General features: G+C 44.1%; 1 protein-coding gene across 1 annotated transcript; it reads right to left on the bottom strand.

The window, feature by feature from the left end:
• Positions 1–1,430: 1,430 nt before the first annotated feature.
• LOC133379042 (vomeronasal type-2 receptor 26-like) lies at positions 1,431–19,140 on the bottom strand. The gene is made up of 9 exons (XM_061613650.1): positions 18,716–19,140; positions 15,399–15,665; positions 13,650–13,941; positions 8,481–9,290; positions 7,570–7,797; positions 6,316–6,442; positions 3,939–4,642; positions 3,542–3,653; positions 1,431–1,849 (listed from the first exon to the last, which is right to left on the bottom strand). The coding sequence occupies exons 1-9, from the start codon at positions 19,138–19,140 to the stop codon at positions 1,431–1,433; spliced, it is 3,384 nt and encodes a 1,127-aa protein (XP_061469634.1).
• Between the last annotated feature and the right edge of the window lie 650 nt (positions 19,141–19,790).

Here is a 19,790-nt window from a genome sequence, read left to right as displayed (position 1 = left end):
CTGGGATGTGAAGAGTCTGATATAGGCACCAGATGAAAGTCTTTGTTGTCCTATCTCCACACTCCCCACCCTTGGCCATGCCTACTTCTCCCAACAGTCATCACGATACATGATACTGAAAATGAGGTTTTTCATTTGCCTCAAGAGGTGAGACAGTGGTGGCCAGAAAGGCTGAAGAAGCCAAAATCCATTTGGAAAGATTTATTGTAAATACATCAGCAGAAAACCAGTGAATGCATTTCAGGTTACGGCAGATAAGAAAATAACAATATCAAACAGAAATCAACACCACATTCTACAGAAATGAACGTGGGGGAAGAGAGAAATCAGGAACAATATATGCAAATAATATTTACATGGAAAACAAAAGAGATGCAACTTAATTATTAAACAATTCTGCTCAGAAAAACAGCATGCACCTTAAATGTTTACAATGATTATGATATGTAAAGTTAATAGTATGCAACTCTACTTCTATTGACCACCTATAACTTCCACTAGTCTAAAATAATTAAAAGCATTACTATGTTCTAGCTAAATAATAAAGTATCCTAAGTATGAAAGAAAAGTTGAAAGAAATAATTTACAGCTACCTATCCAAGCAGACACTCAAAGGATGGGTTTAGAGAAGAGACAAGAGATTATTTATTTATTTATGAAAAAATATGTATGTACCACTGATTCATAGGGTTACTATAAGTCGTAATTGACTTGAAGGCATATAACAGCAATTTCATTAAAAACATCAAAGCAGTTTACGACACATTAAAAACCACCACCACCACCACAGAATAAAAACAAAGGTCAACTCGCATGAAAAAAAGCTGGCCAAGTCATGCCCAGCACCACAGGAAAGCAAGGAAGCACTGCCAGGTAAAATCACATCCATGTGACCCAGTAATTCCACTTTTAAAGGCTCTGTGGCTCTAGTGACAGTTCTCGACTTCAGAGGTCAGCCGTCTATGGTCTCCATTGACAGTGGTGACTTGAGCTCTAAGATGGGCATGTGATGTTGTTTTGCAAAGTTCAAATCCATGAAGTTGGTTGAAGTACCGGAATCCACCACAGTGTAAACTTGGAGTTCTGTAAGGTAAGCCCAAGCGAATGGGTAGATGCAAGGCAGAACTTGAGGTTGGGGACTTGCAGTAACTCCCAGCTCTTCGACCTCTACAAGGGCTGGGATTTGTGGTTTTCCTGTACAGGAGCCTTTTCCGACCTGGCTGGGCAGGACTTGGTCAGGTTCCAGCCCCTCCTTTCAACGCTTTTCCATCTCCGCCTCTGTCAAGCATTGGCGTGCACCCCTATCTGCATGGGCTCCACCCCCGAAGACAATGATGTTCCCATGTCAAGAGAAAAGTGGGTGCGAAGAAGCAGTATGGGGAGCTGGGATCGAGCTGACTCAGCCTTACAGCAACCTTCAAGCCAGCTGTCTATCTGCAGGCACACTTGGACCATTTCTGCAACTGTGCTCCATTGTGGGGCTTGGGCCAGCACATCCTGGACCTCTGAACTGAGCCCTTGGTGATACAAATACAAATAAGTCCAAAGTCATTAAAGTCTGTTTCTTGGGACAGGATGCAAAGGGCGTTAGAGTAAGTTCCAACAGAGTTTTTCCCCTGCTTCAGGCTGCCCAGTTGGCAGGATGTGGTTTCTTTCCGCTGGGGGTCTTGAAAGATCTTGGACATGGCATTAACAAAGGCGGCATACTGGGTCAAGACAGGGTCATTTTGGAGCAACAACAGTGTGGCCCACAGGACAGCTTCTTCCAAGAGGCTGATGATGAATGCCACCTTCAAGTCATCATTGAGGAATTCTGACTGTCGCACACGCATATACAGTTCACACTGGGCTAGGAACATGGAGAATTGCTAGACTCTCCTCCCCATACTGGGCTGGCATTCCCATGGGAGGTTCGCTTCAGGGTGCTGGCTGGGGCTGTCACCCCCCTGCACTTGTTGTGTGGGGATTCCCTGGGTCACCAGCTGAGTCATATGAAGGCACAAGGCTTGGTTCTTGGCTGTTAGAGACTGGGTTTCAGTGAGAAGGCTCTGAACTTCAGTTAGCAAAGTTTAGAGGGCTTGATGAAGGTCCTCCCCTGCTCTGCCACTCGGTTCCATCTCTTCAGTCACGGGGGCATCAGAGGAAGAACATTGTGGCTGTGTCAAGCTGTCCTACTCAAAGTTGAGGAACTGAGATGCACTCGGTTCTGTTAATTTTTCTCTTTTTATTAAAGTAACAGTATATCAAAAGTTTTGCAACTCATCAACCTAACTATGCTTTCTACGAACTTTGCCCTGACCAATTCTAAGCATGGCTCCGCAGTGCTCTGACATTGACTCAGCAACAAACACACACCCCTGTGCCTTCTTAAGAAGGCTTGGCTTTTGCGTGAATCTGCTGGCTACTCCTTAAGGACTGTTGAATCTCCTGCTTCTATCTCCAGCGCATGTGAGGTGAAGGGGGCTGTGTGATGTTCCTGTATGTGAATGTAATGTAAATATGGTAAGTGCAGGTTTATTATAGGAAATATGGTAAGTGGAGTGAGTGAGAAGGGGAAGTACATGGCCTGTAGAATGCTGGGTGATGACTGGCTGTGTGTTTGAATGGCTGAAGGTATAAATTAGAGGATGACAGTTGAGTTGGGTTGGTTGTTGGATGGTGGGTGTTGGACAGTGGGTTGTGGGATGGTGGGTGTTGGACGGTGGGTTGGAAAGGGTGGTTGTGGACAGGGAGGTTGATGTGGAGAGTAAGAGGTGGCTGTTGAGAAATTGGATTGGGAGTTCTGAGGCAAATAGTAGGAATTAGGAACATAAGAGAAACATATATGAAACCATATGCTTGTCAATGAAATCTATAAGTAATCTTGCTATTCTTAGTGTTATCAATAAATATTTTCTTAGTTTACTTAAGGCCTGATTCGTCAGCTGGGGTGCACAGACCAGGGGGGAGGCAGAGTAACCAAGGCTGAAGAAGAAATAGTATCAAATGGTGGCAGCAGTGAAGGAAGAGATATTGTAACAACATCCAGAATCACAGAGCAACCCAGAGCTGTGAGCTTCATAGGCAAGAGGCTTCAGGGGGGTTGGGAATTACTTATACACAGAGACACAAGGTATCAAAATAACCAGGAAGAGACTAAGGCATGGTCTAGAGGTTATATTGGATACACAGAGTGTTGGGTAGTGTGGCTTAGCAGGGGGATCTTTTGAGATCTGTGCTAGAGTGGAGAGACGTAAAATTAAATCCTGACTGCTGGTAGCCATGAGTGAGAGTGACACAGGTGGTGCCAGGGAAGGATGTCACAGGCTGGCTCTCAGTGTCCCCCTCTGAGAGTGATGGGTGCTCAATTTGGTTGGCCATGGGGCCCTGTGGGGTGCCTGGCTGGGAAACATCAGGCACAACTGGAGGTGTGTCCAACATAGGGGTCTTTCCAGGGACAGTCTCTGGCAGGTCTGGTCGCACAGCAACTGGGGGGGCAGGATCAGGGGGAACGAGATGTCAGGGACTGGGCTTTGTGTGCTCTGTGATTTATCCCCACTACTAGTCCCCTCCCCCAGATCTTCTCCACCATCCTCAATGTCCGAGTCTGGCACTTCAAACCCTTCCCTCCCTAGCTGAGTCACAACAAAGAGAGCCACAGATAACAGTGCCTCCTGCAGAATAATTTCACATAAACACTGAAGACATTTCACACTGTGCTTGCTCAAAGAAGCATGTGAAAAAAAGTTTCATAAGAATCAGGTTTCTGTTTTTGTTGTTAAGTAGTCCTTTGTATTTAGATCAGGCCTCAGGACAATAATGTAGCATTTGGGAATGAAGATGCAGCCCAGAAGCCCAGCACTGGAGGCCAAGATGGAGAAGACCTGCACGGCGACCATGTATTTCCCCTTCGTGCTCAGGTAGGTGGGCACAAAGGAGACCCAAACACTGCAGAAGACCAGCATGCTGAAGGTGATCAGTTTGGCTTCATTGAAGGCCCCAGGCAGCTTCCTGGCCAGGAAAGCCACTGTGAAGCAGATGGCAGCCAGGAGGCCCATGTAGCCAAGGGAAAGATAAAATATAGTGACAGACCCCTCATTGCATTGCAGAATGATCTCTCCAGGCTGCAAAGACAGGTCTGAGTCTGGGAATGGGGGTGATATCCCCAGCCAGATGGTGCAGATGACAACTTGGATATTGGAACAGAAAATGAGAATGGAGTTGGCCAGACCCTTTCCCAGCCATCTCCTCACCCTGTTCCCTGGCTTTGTGGCCAAGAAGGCCAGCACCACAGTGATGGTTTTTGCCAAGACAGAAGAGACAGCAACTGAGAAGATGATGCTGAAGGCTGTTTGTCGGAGAAGACAGGTCACTTTGCTTGGCTGTCCAATGAAGAGGAAGGAGGACAAAAAGGAAAGCAGAAGGGAGACGAGGAGGATGTAGGAGAGCTCCCTGTTGTTGGCTTTGACTATTGGAGTTTCTACAAATTTAATGAAAATTCCTAACACAAAACATGTAGTTATAGACAAAAATATGGCCAAGGAAGCTAGGAGGATCCCCAAACGTTCTTCATACGCCAGGAAGGTGATCCTCTTGGGGATACAATGATCTTTGGGTTTGTTTGGATATTGATCTTGAGGGCATTTGGTACAATGCTCTGCATCTGCAAAGAACATAATATCTAACATATATCATCTTTACATCTTGTCATTTACAGAAAGAAATGCCAAAGCAGTTAACATAATTAAAAAGAATGAATAAAAATCAATACTACTAGCAAAATCATTGCCGATGACCTAAGTGGTCAGGAACTGGTATTAAGATGGAAACAAGGTATGTCTTCAATTGGTAGTTAAAACACCCCACAATTTGTGCTCACATGATGTCAACAGGGAATGTATTCCACATGTTAGGCACCACAGTGCAGTTTGCCCTCTTTTGCACAACTTCATGCAATTGTTCCTAAGTTTGTGTGTGTTTCATTTTTTTGGCAATAAATGCATAGGTATAATGAATACATGTGGTTCTGCTTAATTTCAAAATAAGAGCCATGAAGTCAGTCTGGTCTGAAATTCAAGCTTTGCCCCTCTTAAATAGAAGGTCTCTCCCTCTCCATAGATGTGGAGTATGGATGGCAACCCTATGTGCAGATAATAACTGGTGGGGTGTTTTTGTTTGTTATTTTAGTGAGGAGACAATGGCATTCTGCACATGTGTATTTGCCCCCACAGTCAAAAGGAAGACTTGGACATAAACACTGGACTTATGTTATATTTATTTAAACATAACAAAATTTTGGAGAACCTGAAGGCCAAATCAGCCAAATTTAACCAACTTCAACCGAATTCAAACTGTCCAGGCAGGTGAAGTTCAGTCTAACTCTAGGGAGAAAACATCCCTCCAGCCCCCTGGATATGTGACCACCCATGCACCTGGGCCCTGCTGTGCTGGCATTTACCCAAGGTATACCCCTCTGATTCCCCCCAGGCACTGGAACATCCCTAGAGGGTGTCCCTGACCCCATAATGCCCCAGAGTACCTAATTTAACCCACCAACCAGTTCACCTGTCCTGACTTCATGCCAGCAGGCAATCAACCCACCAATCCAAGAGCCAACTGTATTAAGCCCCACAGTACGGAGCCAGCCAAACAAGAGGGATACAAAAAAATCCCTACCTAGCACCTAAATGGCAACTAGTAAAGCCCATACTAAAAGGGTGAGAGGAGGATGCAACCAAAGATGCAAAGAGGGAGAGTTGGAGGTGGAGCTGCTTCTAAAACTGCCACCCACCTGATTGGCCAGTGAGGCCATGTGGCTTTACTCCCCCCCAGTGGAATAAACCACTTTCATCTCCATTCCAAAGCGAGGGAGGTGAAGGCAAATGTGCCCCCATTTAGAGTGGGAATGATATTATTTCCTAAATAAGTCCCATACAAGTCCTATTGTGATGAAAGTAGCAAGGTTATAAAAGTGAAAATGTTACCAGCTGCAACTGCTAATTAGGACAAAGCTGTATGTGTCATTTGTGCCTGAAAACATGTTGGTCATGATGCCTCTTTCATGAAGTTTGGCTAGCACTTTTCTGCATTACTGCTGTCAGATTCCCAGTCTGAAGGATAGTTTCCCACTCTATGAAGACTTCTAAATGTCATGGAATGTGACTAAGTATCAAAGCATACATGCACACAAAAGGAAAATGCACAAGGGTGTTGAAGTGGGGTGCACTTTGCATGTGAATGATCATCACATACCATTGGGTAGTTCCAAATTTCCCATTAAAAAGTCATTTCCACCCCTCTTTTCCAAGGGTGCCTCTTTCCTCTGGAGTCACCCACCTTCCAGAGTGGAGACGGTCCCTTCCGCGCAGGGAAGGCAGTTGTAGCAGCAAAGTGGCTTCCCTTCCTGAACCATCTTGACGAATCCGGGGCGGCAGCTTTTCACACACCTGGAAGGAGGCAGGGTCTAACCACAGAGACAAGGAGAATTAAGTGAAACACTGTATGTTTTAGCTATGGGGACCTCCAGTCACAGGTTTAACTTAAGAGCCTGCTGGATCAGGCCAGTGGCCCATCTAGTCCAGCTTCCTGTCCTTGCTGTGGCCAACCAGATGCCTGCAAGCAGGACTTGAGTGCAAAGAACACTCCCCTCCTGCACTTTCCAGCAACTGGCATTTGGAATCATATTGCCTCTGCCTATGGTGGCACAGCATAGCCATTACAACTAGTAGCCATTGGTAGTCTCTTTCTCCATGAATTTGTCTAATCCCCTTTTAAAGACATCCAAGCCGGTGGCCGTCACTGCCTCTTGTGGAAGAAAATTCCAGTTTGACTATGAGCTGTGTGAAAAAGCATTTTGTTTGTCCTGAATCTTCCAATAGTCAGCTTCACTAGATGCCCACAAGTTCTAGTATCTAGATGCTCAAGTGTTCTAGTGTGATGAGGAAGAAAAAAAAATCCTCTGTCCACTTCTTCCATGCCATGAATAATTTTATACACTTCTATTATTTCACCTCTTACTTGACTTTTCTCTAAAGTAAAAAGCCCCAAATGCTTCAACCTTTCCTCAAAGGAGAGTCGCTCCATCCCTTTGATCATTCCGGTTGCCATTTTCTGAAAGTTTTCCAACTCTACAATATCCTTTTTGAGGTGAAGTGAGCAGAACTGTACACAGCATTCCAAATGTGGCCTCATCACAGATTTGAACTTGAAGCTTATAACTAAGATTAAACCTATGAAACTGAACAAACTGCATTGTCACTTGAGCTTCAGGTGATGCTTGAAGCAGAGTGCACTATATGGTAATGCAGGACTAGGCCTCCTTTGTTGTGGCACCTCAAATGTAGAAATTAATTTGTCTGTCTTCCTCATAACCCAACGTGCATTCTAATGAATACACTTCTACAGGAACTCACTGCTATGCAGTAGCTTTGATGCACAGCTTGTTAGCAGAGCTGGGGGAAGACCTCTGTCTGAGATCTTGAAGAACTGTTGAACAATGGAGTTGACAGGCATTTGAAAATCTCCCCGCACAGAGCATGATACACTTATCAGAGCTTAAGGGATGGGAAATACCATGAAATGAAACCCCACCTGGTTGAGCCATTTGGGCCACACAATGGCCTCCTGGTTGATGGTGAGCTGTAGGCCTGGGAGTCCCTGTCTGCATAAACTCCCAAACTTCACCCAGAGGACGGACTTATTCGGGAACACCACCCAGTTCACAACATCTAAGTTGGCTGCCAGTTCCCCATTCTCATCCAAATGTACGTTGTCAATGGAAAAATTGTAAAACTGGGAGTTTCCCAGGAAAGGATGGAGCTAGAATAGGAGAGAAAAGAACAACATTTAAAGTAAGACTGTATGTCCATTCTGCCCCCTATTCTGCTTATATCTCTCTGACCTGGAGCTGGTTGCAGACTCAAGTAGCTGTGCATTTTTTTAAAAAAAAAAAAGTTTCAAGGCACCTTATTTCATATCTGAATGCTCTCTTCCTGCTTCAGTGGTTTGGGAAGAAATAAAAACAGCTTCAGAGCTTGGCCTGCCCTTTCTCTCAGGTAGAAAGCCAGGGCAGTCATTTCATTTTTAAAGGTCAGCAAACTGTCAGTTAAAGATCATGTGCAGTACAATCCTAACCATGTCTACTCAAAAGTAAATTCCAATAAGCCTGGAGGAGGGAGAAAGATTTTAAATACTGCAGCTAAGTAGGTGTCAAATTCAGACCGGAGACACAAAGGCTTAGAGAGAGCCTGCGCAATGCCACTTCCATTGCCCAAAGGACTTGCTCCAAATGGCCCACTGCAGGCAAAGGGTGTGGATAGGGGCTGTGTCCTCCAAGAGGGCATAACGTGTGAACAGCAAGCAGTTTCACAACTGGGTTTACAAAATTTCACCTCCCTACTACATTTCACATTTTCTCAGATTCTAATTCCAAGTCAATGATTCTAGAATTCTACAATTGATTGTCATGTTCAGCAGAATGTCTGTGATAGGAAAGAAAATACCTGCCATGGCTGTAGCCTTTGAACTTCCAGCCTGTCCTTCACCCTCCATTTAGATGTAGATGAATTAGCGACATCTAAGGCCCATGCCACGGCGTGGACAGTGTTGTAAATCCTGTAACTGTCTACGGAAAGGACTCTTTCCAGATCATCTTGGGGCAGCATATCCATCAGTTTCTCTCTCTGTCTGCATCTTATCCAACCTTTTGCTGACAATGCATGCTTTAAGTAGGAACAATTAAAAGCTTTCTTCCCAAACTCCTTGATAGCAGAGAAGAAGGGTAGAAAATCCACATGTTTTGTCTTCTTATTTGTCTCAATAAAGAAGGAAAAAATACCATGGATATTTTGGAAATATAACCTGTCATAGATTATGTCCAAGGAGATGTCCCACATAGCTGTTGTGATCAAGACTTTCCCTTCAATGGATTTTATGGCCTGGTGAAATATTTTTTCTATGATTATTATTCCCAGTATGACAGAATTAGTCTCTACACAGTAAACAAATACATGAAGTTGTTCCCACTTTTGGAATGGAAGAGGATTGACCTTTATTTTATTCTTATTCAATCGTGGGAAGGTTTCTGAGATAGCAACACAAATGCCACTCCTGAGGAGCAGAGGTGTCAAGGTCTTCATGAACCGCTCTCCGTTGTCGGTGTCAAAAGCAATGAGACCAATGAACGTCCATCTGAAGTGCAGGAGCAGCTTGACAATCCCTGGGTACTGGGCTTCTTCGTTGGGGACCACCCGGTAGAAAAAAGGGAACTGGGTCTTATCACTCAGAACATGAGAGACAAAAGCATAACTGACCTAGCAACAGAAAAAAGAATGTTGGCTTGTTTTGTTTGAGATGAAGGCCCCATTTGTTTCTTTCATATCAAAACCACTTGCAGTATTCTTTCAAACATTATTATCTGCAGAGCTTGGAAGTAACTAGTTACAAGTAATGAATTACTTGTAATTTATTAGTTTTTTGAGTAACGAGTGGGTAACTTCATTACATTTTGCTGGTAATAGAACAAGTAGTATCTTCATTTCTTTTGAGGAGTAATTGTAATGTTTCCAGCATTACTTTTGTGCATTACTTGGGGGGGGGGAGCAGGGGAAATCTGCTCCTCTGATTTGTGAATAAAAATCATGTGCTTCAAATTGGGCTTCTGTGCAGCATTGTTCTTCCTTCATGCTCTATGGGTGCTTAAGAGGCAACGAGGGAGGAGGTGGAGAGCAAGACAGCATGGAGAAAACAATTGTTTAAAAATTGACAGGAGTGGAAGAAGAAAAGAGCTGGAGGCAATATATTGTTGTTCAGTAAAGCAAGCTGTGAGACTCACAGACAGGGATTTTGAGTGAGTGAAGGAAACCTGCAATAAACAGGTTAAGCAGAGCAGGACAGAGCGCCAGGTTTGCCAAGGTCAGCAGCTGGTGGGCAAGTAGATAAGCAGGAACTTGCAGAGCTCTGGTGTGGGGGAAAAGTCATTTTGGAGAGAGAGAACTGTGTTTAGCTTTTTGTCAGTAAAGACTCTTACAAGAAACTTGCCTGGCCTGGCTTATTTACTGATCTATGCGACCCTAGAATTTCTTACTTGTATGATCTCTATACGCACACACCGACAGGGGTTATGGGCCCAGCTTATCATACAAAGTAAGGGGTTCGAGTGCTGTTGCTGCAGAGAAAAGAAAGTGCGAGAAAGAGGCAAGTAAGAGTGGACAACATGGCTGTAAACCTGTTATCCGGGATGCCGATGGAGAGACTGAATGCTGTAAACTACTCCAGCTGGAAATGGAGAATGAGAGCAGTTCTGATTAAAGAAGATTTGAATGATGTCGTAGAAAACCCCCCTCCGGCAGCTCCTTCAGCAGCGTGGTTGAAGAAAGATGAGAAAGCGAAGGCTTTTATTACTCTGGGGCTGTCTGATTCACAACTGTTGCTGGTGAGTAATGAGCCAACAGCTAATCAAATGTGGGAGAAGCTAAGGGCCGCTCATGTGCAGCAAACTGCAGGGAGCCGGCTGTGTTTAGCACGGAAACTTTATCAGATGCGTTTTACAGATGAAGTGACTATGACAGAGCATCTGGCTGAATTTCATAGATTATTTGCTGAACTTCAAGAAAGAGGAGTGCACCATAGTGACATTCAGATGGTCTATATACTGTTATCTTCATTTGATCGAAAATGGGATGTAATGGTCTCGAGCTTAGAAACTTTACCAGACGGAAATTTAAATTTGGACTTTGTAGAACAAAAACTTCAACAAGAATGGAATAGGAGACAAGAGTGTAAGAAGACTGAATTAAAAGAGACTGAGACTGTACAACAACATCAATATCAAAGAAACAGGCAAGAGAATAAAATATGTTATTTTTGTGGGTCCCGAGGACATATACAGAGACATTGTTTAAGTAAGAAGAGAAATAACAGGGACTTCGGACGTCAGAGAACAAGCGTGAACTTTATTGCTAAGGAGGACAATAAACTGATTAACTCTAAATGGCTGTTAGACAGCGGAGCGTCTAATTGCCTAATCACAGACTCTAGTTTATTTTACACATCAAAGCCAGTGCAAGAGAAGATTTATCTGGCTGACGGATCGACTCAGGACGCTATTGCAAGAGGCACGCTCAGGTTATGTAATTTGGGAACTATATTGACAGATGTGTTATTAGTTTCTGGTTTAAAATATAACATTCTATCGGTACGAAAACTAGCTCAAATAGGTTGTAAAATTACATTTGAAGGGGATAGATGTTTTGTGAGAAAAGATGGTGAAATCTGTATGCAAGGGAAATTACAGAACCAAATGTTTTTGGTAGAGAGCAAGCTTGATAAACCCACGTGTGCCTGGATAGGAGTAAATAAAAACAAACACGAAAACTGCATACATGAATGGCACAGAAAATTAGGGCATGCACATTTTGAGAAAGTGAAAAATACTCCAAAGCATAGTCAAGATTTGGAACTAATGCATTGTGAGCATGTGGATGAATGTGAGCTATGCTATAAAACAAAAATGACTGTGACTCCTATAAATAAGAGCTGTGAAAGTACTACCACTAAACCCTATCAGCTCATACATGTGGATTTGGCTGGACCTTTCCAGTGTTCAAAAGGTGGGGCAAGATTCTATTTAGTGATTGTAGATGATTTTTCCAGATTTACACATGTATTCTTATTGAAAAAGAAAAGTGAAGCAGAAGATAAATTAAAGGCATTTATACAGAGAACAGAGACACAATATGGGGTTGTCATCAAAAATATCAAATCAGATCAAGGTGGGGAATTTACCAGTAATTCATTTAAAACATATTTGGAAAAGAAGGGAATAATACAAAGTCTCACTGCTCCCTTCAGCCCATCCTCCAATGGAACTGCAGAGAGGAGGAACCGGTCACTGCAGGATTCAATGAGAGCCATGCTAGCTGATGCAGATATGAATAACACCTATTGGGGTGAATGTATTCTATACACTGTTTACATTCAGAACCGCCTTGTGCACAGAGTAATAGGCATGTCTCCATATGAGAAACTGACTGGAAGAAAACCCAGGGTAAAACACATAGAGCATTTTGGAGCAAAATGCTGGGTGCATGTGTCAAAACAGAAAAGACATGGTAAATAAGCTTCAAGGGCTCAGGCAGGTCGTATTTTGGGATTTCAGAATTCATATTATAGAATTTGGTTGCCTGAGAAACAACAAGTGGTGTTAAGTAGAAGCATAAAGGTGATAGATAAACCTTGGAGAGACAGTCAAACAGTAATACTTGATGGTGCAAGCAAGCAGGAAGCAGCAGATGTTCCTTTTGGGCATCAAATACCATTAAGAACCGCATTGACTGACTTAATTCAAAGTGGCAAACGTACTGTGAAAAGACTGAGGAGTGAAGACATGGCAATGCAAGATAAAGAGGTGCCAGGTACTAGTGCAGGAACAAGTGCAGACACAGGTGCAGGACCAAGTAAAATTGAGAGTGAGGAAGAAATGGAAATAGATACTGTTAGACGGTCAGAAAGAAAAACGAAAGGAAAACCACCTCAGAGATTCACATTTAATGTTACACAAAAGAATGATGAGACAGATGAATATCCTGTAGAATGGGAAAAAGAAGGTCCAATAGACAAAGAAACAATGGATCTCATGTGGAAATACTGTATTGAAGAATGAAATATAAATGAGTGTTATCAAATAACAGTGAACAAAACTCTGTAAACCTGTATGAATAAAGAACAATAAACTGAAATGTAAATGTAAATAGACACTGTAAGAAAAACATGTACTGAAATGTATTGTAATGAAATGTTAAGGTTATATAAATGTAACAATGAACATGTAGTTTTGGAATCTGTGAGTCTCAGGTGGGGGCTGTTGTTCAGTAAAGCAAGCTGTGAGACTCACAGACAGGGATTTTGAGTGAGTGAAGGAAACCTGCAATAAACGGGTTAAGCAGAGCAGGACAGAGCGCCAGGTTTGCCAAGGTCAGCAGCTGGCAGGCAAGTAGATAAGCAGGAACTTGCAGAGCTGTGGTGTGGGGGAAAAGTCATTTTGGAGAGAGAGAACTGTGTTTAGCTTTTTGTCAGTAAAGACTCTTACAAGAAACTTGCCTGGCCTGGCTTATTTACTGATCTATGCGACCCTAGAATTTCTTACTTGTATGATCTCTATACGCACACACCGACATATATATATACAAAAAATATGTGTGTTGGGGTATCATCATTTCTGGGGGTGGGGTGAGGGGATGTGAGATTCTTTTATGCCATTCTGTTAATCTTATGGATAAAAAAAATATTCTACTACCCTCTATGTTTGTGTGTGCTTATTTTTAATGTTGTTTTAGGCTACTTAGATGTGCAGCAGCCAAGGCCAGCACCTTGTAGGCAATTTATTTTTTAAAAAAGTTACTAAAATGTAATTGTAGCAATTACTTTTGAGGGAAAGTAAAGTAATCAGTTACTTTCAGAGCAATTGTAATTGTAACGGTAATTACTACTTTTTGGGGGGCATCGAACTGTAACTGTAATTTATTACTTTTTAAAAGTAATCTTCCAATCTCTGATTATCTGTCTCCAGTCTCACTTACCATCCACCCCACTCACTTTTTGAATTCCCAGCAGAGATTGCAAACTGGAACTCAGCTCAGCCAGCAAGTACCACACTCCTTCTCCATTCCTACCTGGGGGATTTTATAGGTGGCCAATAAGCTTGAAATCTGGATGGAGGTTTCAGAGTCAGATCCTTCAAGAACAGCTAGCAAGTTATTCCATCTTCCACAGCTGTAGTTTGGAACATTCGCCTCCCCAGTAGACAGGAGGTCTAACAAAGCATCGTATGTCACCCTTCCATGAAAAAAGTTCTCATGGATGCTGTAGCCCAGGGTGATGTTGGGTAAGATCCTGGGATTCTTGTTGATCTCCTGAATGGCAAACAAGAAGGAGAGGGTCTGCCAGTATCTTGTTGCTCCTTTCCTGAAAAAATATGCATATTGCCTGCATTCATTGAATATATGAGATTCAGTTTTCAGGTTTTGACATGGTTTTACAGACCTGTGAAGTACTCTTTTTGCATGTCTATTTCCACCATTCCATATTCCTGACATTCCATTGTCTTGGCCCCTGTGTCCGACTCCCATATGCTCCGTATCCAGAGTTCCTCCCCATTGGCTCCCCAGATATTTGTGGACTACAACTCCCATCATCTCTGACCATTGGCCAAGATGTCTGGGGCTGGTGTGAGCTGTAGTCGAAGAACATCTGGGGACCCAACATGGAAGAAGTCTGCTCTGAATTCCTGTATTATCACAGACTGCAGATCAGGTGACACCTGAGATGTATATTTTTAGGACACACCTTATTTCTTTTATGTTGTGACTTTAAGGTGTTTGTAATTGATTTTAAGGATGCATTTTAACTGCTGTAACGTGCCGTGGGACCATTAGGTGAAGGGAAAGTAATAAATAAACATAAAAATAATACCTAGAAGAAGAGGAATACACACAGAGAGAAATGCAGTCACATGTACAACCTAAAATCACACACCTTATCTCTAATAATTGAAAATATTCATAACCCCCACATACGTCTCTCCCCCAATGCTTGCTACCTCTCTGGGCTTCCTCCCCTCTTGCCATTCTCCCCCACTGATCATTAGTTTGCTAATTCACAGAATCATATAATAGTAGAGTTGGAAGGAGCCAATCAGGTCATCGAGTCCAACTCCTTGCTCATTGCAGGAATCCAAGTGAAAGCAATTCACTTGCCTCCAGCTGCTCGATGACCATTGCAGAGTAAAGCCTCTTTCAAGAAAAAAGTGATGGGGGAAATGCACTGGAAAATGTTGGATAAAAATATGTTTTATGCAACATTATTTAATGCAAACAAAGCAGAATGAGCACTCAATAAAAAGGTCATCTGGAAGTTATAACTATTTCCTTCTTTGAAAACGTTTGAATGGCTGATAGGCTTCTGAATTTTATAGTAGATTTACTGCAGAAAAGCTGCAACTGCACATCATTTACTGATTTAATAGGTTGCTGTTGGAGAGATTGATTGGGGCAATGCGGGTGGTTGGGGGTGTTCTGGGCTTTGGCACTTGCAAAAGCAAGAAAGAACCACTTTAGCCACAGGCCAGGGACTGTTCACAGGACTTATGAGAAAAGCTGATTTCCCCCCGTACTTTAAATTTATGGCAGAAAGATATTCTTGTCCTGTGTTGCTGTCAGTTACAGTTGAAAACAGAGCACCTGAAAAGGTAGGTTACACAGTCAATGGTTCCTGAGCAATGATGCATCCACAAAGTCCCCCCCCCAAGACAAAACAGTACAAGGATTTAATAGGAGCAGGGAAAAGGCTGGTCATTGAGGATAATAATAAGCAATAGTGAGTGGAGCAGCAGGCTTTTTATCCATCCTGATAAAATGACTTACCGTTGAAAGCTGGTCAATGGTGACTTCTTGAAGCCATGTTGATGAAAGAAAGCTTGTGTGGCAGAGAGGACCCCGCCAATGAAGTGGTCTCCTGGCCTGTAATAATTGAGTGGGTCTATCTGATCCCTCTCCAGAGTCAAGGGGCATTTCCCTTTCAGCATCCAACAGTTTGCATTGGGCACTTGCAGCAGCAGCAACAGCAGCACCACCATCCCTGTGTCTGCCTGGAACAGCCTCCTCCCTTGTGACTGCTTCCCCGCGACTAACCTGAATAATTATTGGATGAAGCAAAACTTTCTGCAAGGCGTTCCTAGTGCTAATGGAGCCCAGTGAAGACTTCACACTTGAAGGAGATGGAAGACATCCTCACACCCAGATGATTGTCCTCAGCTGCCCTAAATCTCAGCCCATCCTCTCAATGGCACAGGAGATGATTATGCTTCCGTCCTTTCTGTCTCAGATGCAAGACGTCACCTCATGTTGCTCTCAATTCTGATCTTTATTTTAGTGGTCTCAAAGGCAATCTGTGGACAAATCCTTGGAGCTTTGGTGAGAAGATGAAAAAAAATCACTATGATTTTGATAATTATAAGGGGAAGAAGCATCTCCTCTAACTCCATGTGCAGGTAAATGACTAGAGAAAAACATGTTTGCAAAAACTCCCAGATGTGGCACCAAACTCTGACATAGATGACTGAGGGAGCAACTGAACATGCCTAACGTTGATGAAGGAACAGAGCCACCACAACACAGTGTCCCCAAGTCCCATCCCAGCAAGGTGGCCCAGAAGGATACCATGGTCAATGGTATCGAAAGCCGCTGAGAGGTCCAGTAGAACCAACAGGGACACAATTCTCCTGTCCAGCTCTCTGAGAAGGTCATCCACCAAGGTGACCAAAGCCATCTCTGTCCCATAGCCAGGTCTGAAACCAGACTAAAATGGGTCCAGATAATCCGTTCCATCCAATAATCTCTGCAGCTGGGAGGCCACCACAGACTCTATTACCTTGCCCAGAAATGGAATGTTGGAGACTGGCCGATAATTGCCAATTATAGAGGGATCCAGGGAGGGCTTTTTCAACAAAGGCCTTACAACTGCCTCTTTTAGGCACATTGACATTCTGCCTTGTTGTAAAGAGGCATTTACCTCTCCCCTCACCCACTCGCCCAGTCCCCCTCTGGCACTTTTGATGAGCCAGGAAGGGCAAGGGTCTAGCAAACATGTGGTGGCTCTCACCTCTCCAAGGATCTTGTCCACATCCTCGGGCTGTACAAATTGAAAAGAATCCATTGTTATTGGACAAGGAGGAGCCAAAGTTACATCCCCTGAGACTGTATCAATTTTAGCATCCAAGTTGGAGTGAATCTGAGTGACTTTATCTGCAAAGTTCCATGCAAATTCTTGACAGCGGGCTATTGAGTGGTCTATATTACCCTCTCGGGGGCCAGAATGTAAAAGATCCCTGAGCACTCAAAACAGCTCCGCTGGACGGCTCCCAACAGATGCAATGGTGGCAGAAAAGAAAAGTTTCTTCTTTGCCCGCACTGTCATGGAGTAGGCCTTCAAATAGGCTCTAGCTGGTGTTTGGTTAGACTCTCTCTGAGTCTTCTGCCAATGTAGCTCTAGTCCACATCTTATTAGTTTCATCACCGCCAGCTCCCTGGTAAACCAGGAAGCTGGTTTGGCTCCACTCTGTGAGAGGGGAAGCTCAGGGGTGATCGTGTCCACCGCCCTGACCATTTCCCCATTCCAGAGGTCAACCAGGGCTTTGACAGAATCGCCTGCCGAGGTGACAGGAAAATCCCCAAGAGCCATCATGAAACCATCCAAATCCATCAGCCTCCTGGGGTGGACCATCCTAATTGGTCCCCCAGCCCTGCAGAGGTTCTGAGTCCCAGTGAGTCTAAACTCAACCAGGTCATGATCTGTCCATGACAATGGAACTACAGAAAGTTCCTCCACACCAAGATCACCATCATCCCAACCAACACAGAAAACAAGGTCCAAAGTGTGGCCAGCAGCGTGAGTGGGGCCAGATAATACTCGGGACAGACCCATGGTTGTCATGGAGGCCATGAAGTCCTAAGCCACTCCTGACAGAGTGGTCTCAGCATGGAAGTTGAAGTCACCCAATACCACAAGCCGTGGGGACACCAACCCCAACCCCAAGACCACCCCGGCTAGCTCAGGAAGGGAGACTGTTGAGCAGCGGGGTGGGCGGTACACCAACAGAATCCCTACTCTGTCCCAGCCACCCAACTTCAAATTGGTTTGCCAATGCTCTCCTTCCCTCCACTCAAATGGGTCACCACCCCTCCCTCCCCCTCACATGCTTCATCAGTGCTCCCTCCATCTCCCTCCTCCCACAGGTCACCAGCACTCTACCACTCCCCTCCCTCCCCCTATGGGTCACCAGTGCTCTCTCTTCTCCCACAGATCATCAGCACTTCCTCCCTCCCCTTCAATGAGTCACCAGCCCTGCCCTCCCTCCAACAGGACTCCTGTTCTTCACTTCCTAGAAGATAGACTGCTGCCAAGTGAGGGGTTGCACTTCACAAGTACTGGGAAGAATGGGTTTGGCCACAGCATGTAGAAATTTATCAGGAGAGCTTTAAACTGCAACCTAAGGGGAGGGAGACATAAACTTGGCGGTAACGACTAACAAAGGCTTGTGCACAGTAAGAGGAACTGAGGAAATGGATCTAATGGGTCCTAGTAATAATCTTCATAAAAATGTACCCAGGCTGTAAATCACATGGTCTTCCATGTCTGTAATGCTCAGAGTATAGGAAATAAAGAGGATGAACTTGGACTCTTAATACAGCGGCATTTATACGACTTGATAGGTATAACTGGGTGGGATGACTCCCATGACTAGAATACAGTGATTGAAGGATATAATTCGTTCAAAAAGAATATTTATTTATTTTATATTTATTTATTAGACTTTTACACCGCCCGACTAGCAATAGCTAGAAGGGATAGGAAGGGAGGCACAGTCACGTTATATGTTAAAAATATAGATCTCTGTACAGAATACAGGGGAGTGAGCATGGTAGCTCCACCAAAGGTATCTGGATTAAAATACATAGGGCAAGGAATAAAAAGAACATGATAGTTGGAGTCTACTACCGACCACCAAATCAAGAAGATGAGGATGAAACTTTTGTAAAGCAAATTGCCAATGTTTTGAACAGGCATGAGGTAGTAGTAATGGGTGACTTCAACTACCCCAATATCTGTTGGGAGACAAATTCTGCCAAACATGGCCCCGCCAAGAAATTCCTAACTCGTGTTGGAAATAACTTTTTCTTACAGAAAGTGGAGGAAGCAATTTCTATGGCGTAGATATTCTTCAGGTGCTGCAAATATGATGCGTCTTTTCTCTGGAACCTTGGATCTCGGAGGCAGTAGGAATCTGTGGACTGGAGAATTGCAGAATTCTATGGAGTAGCCCCTGGTAATTGAGTTGAGCACCCAGGCATCCACCTTGATGGTTCTCCAGGCAGGGGCAAACTGAAGCAGCTGGCCCCTGGTTTCCATGGTATAAATGTTGCTGGAGCTGGCCACCCGTCTTGGGTGTGCAAGTCGGGTTAACCGGTCTGCCACCCTGGTTATGTTGTGCCCTACGCTGATACCAGGCTTAGCAAGAGATGGTTCTGTACTCCCAGCCTCTTGCTGCTGGTCTCCTGCATCAAAAGGAGTGATATGAACTTTATGGAGTGTACCTTCTCGAGACATGCTTGTTCTACCGCCTTGTAGTAGCCCTATAAGGTTTCTTTTTTTCTTTTGGGTGTACAAAAATCTCCTGAAGGGTCTCATCACCAAACAGCTTACCTCCAGCAAAAGGTTTAGTGGTGAGGTTTGTTTTGTCATGTTATCTGTGTCCCAATGTTTCAGACGGTGTGTGTGATGTGCTACAACGTTGGCAGCCATGGATGTAGCTGTGATGTGAGAAGCATGTAGTGTGGAATCTGCTATAAAGGAGGCTGTCTTCTGGAGCTTTAGTAGGGACTTTCTGACCCACTCTGGATCCTGGTTAGGGTTATCCAGCAGATTGTCCAGCCGGACCAGTGAGGATCTGGCAAAGGATGAAGCTGTCCAGGATGTTCTAAAAGAATTAGCATTTGATTTGTGGGACCTTCATAGAGTGTAGTCCAGTCAGCATTCCGTGGATCCCTGAGCTGTGTTTCGCCTTGCTTGGGAAGGAGAGATCTTGAGACAAGACTAAGGACTGGGCCATCCACGTTCGGGACTTGTAGGAGCTCCATGAAATCTGCTTTGATTGATTAGAGCCTGTTGGCCTGTGACCTCATCCTACAGGAGCACTGGGGGAGCCCCATTTGGCTAGAGCATTCTAGCATACTGGCCCAGGCATAGAGACTGCGGTG

The sequence above is a fragment of the Rhineura floridana genome, chromosome 3 (genome assembly GCF_030035675.1).
Source record: "Rhineura floridana isolate rRhiFlo1 chromosome 3, rRhiFlo1.hap2, whole genome shotgun sequence".
Lineage (NCBI taxonomy): Eukaryota > Metazoa > Chordata > Lepidosauria > Squamata > Rhineuridae > Rhineura > Rhineura floridana.
The sequence above is the reverse complement of the archived record's forward strand: the minus strand, read 5'-3'. Positions and strand labels throughout refer to the sequence as shown.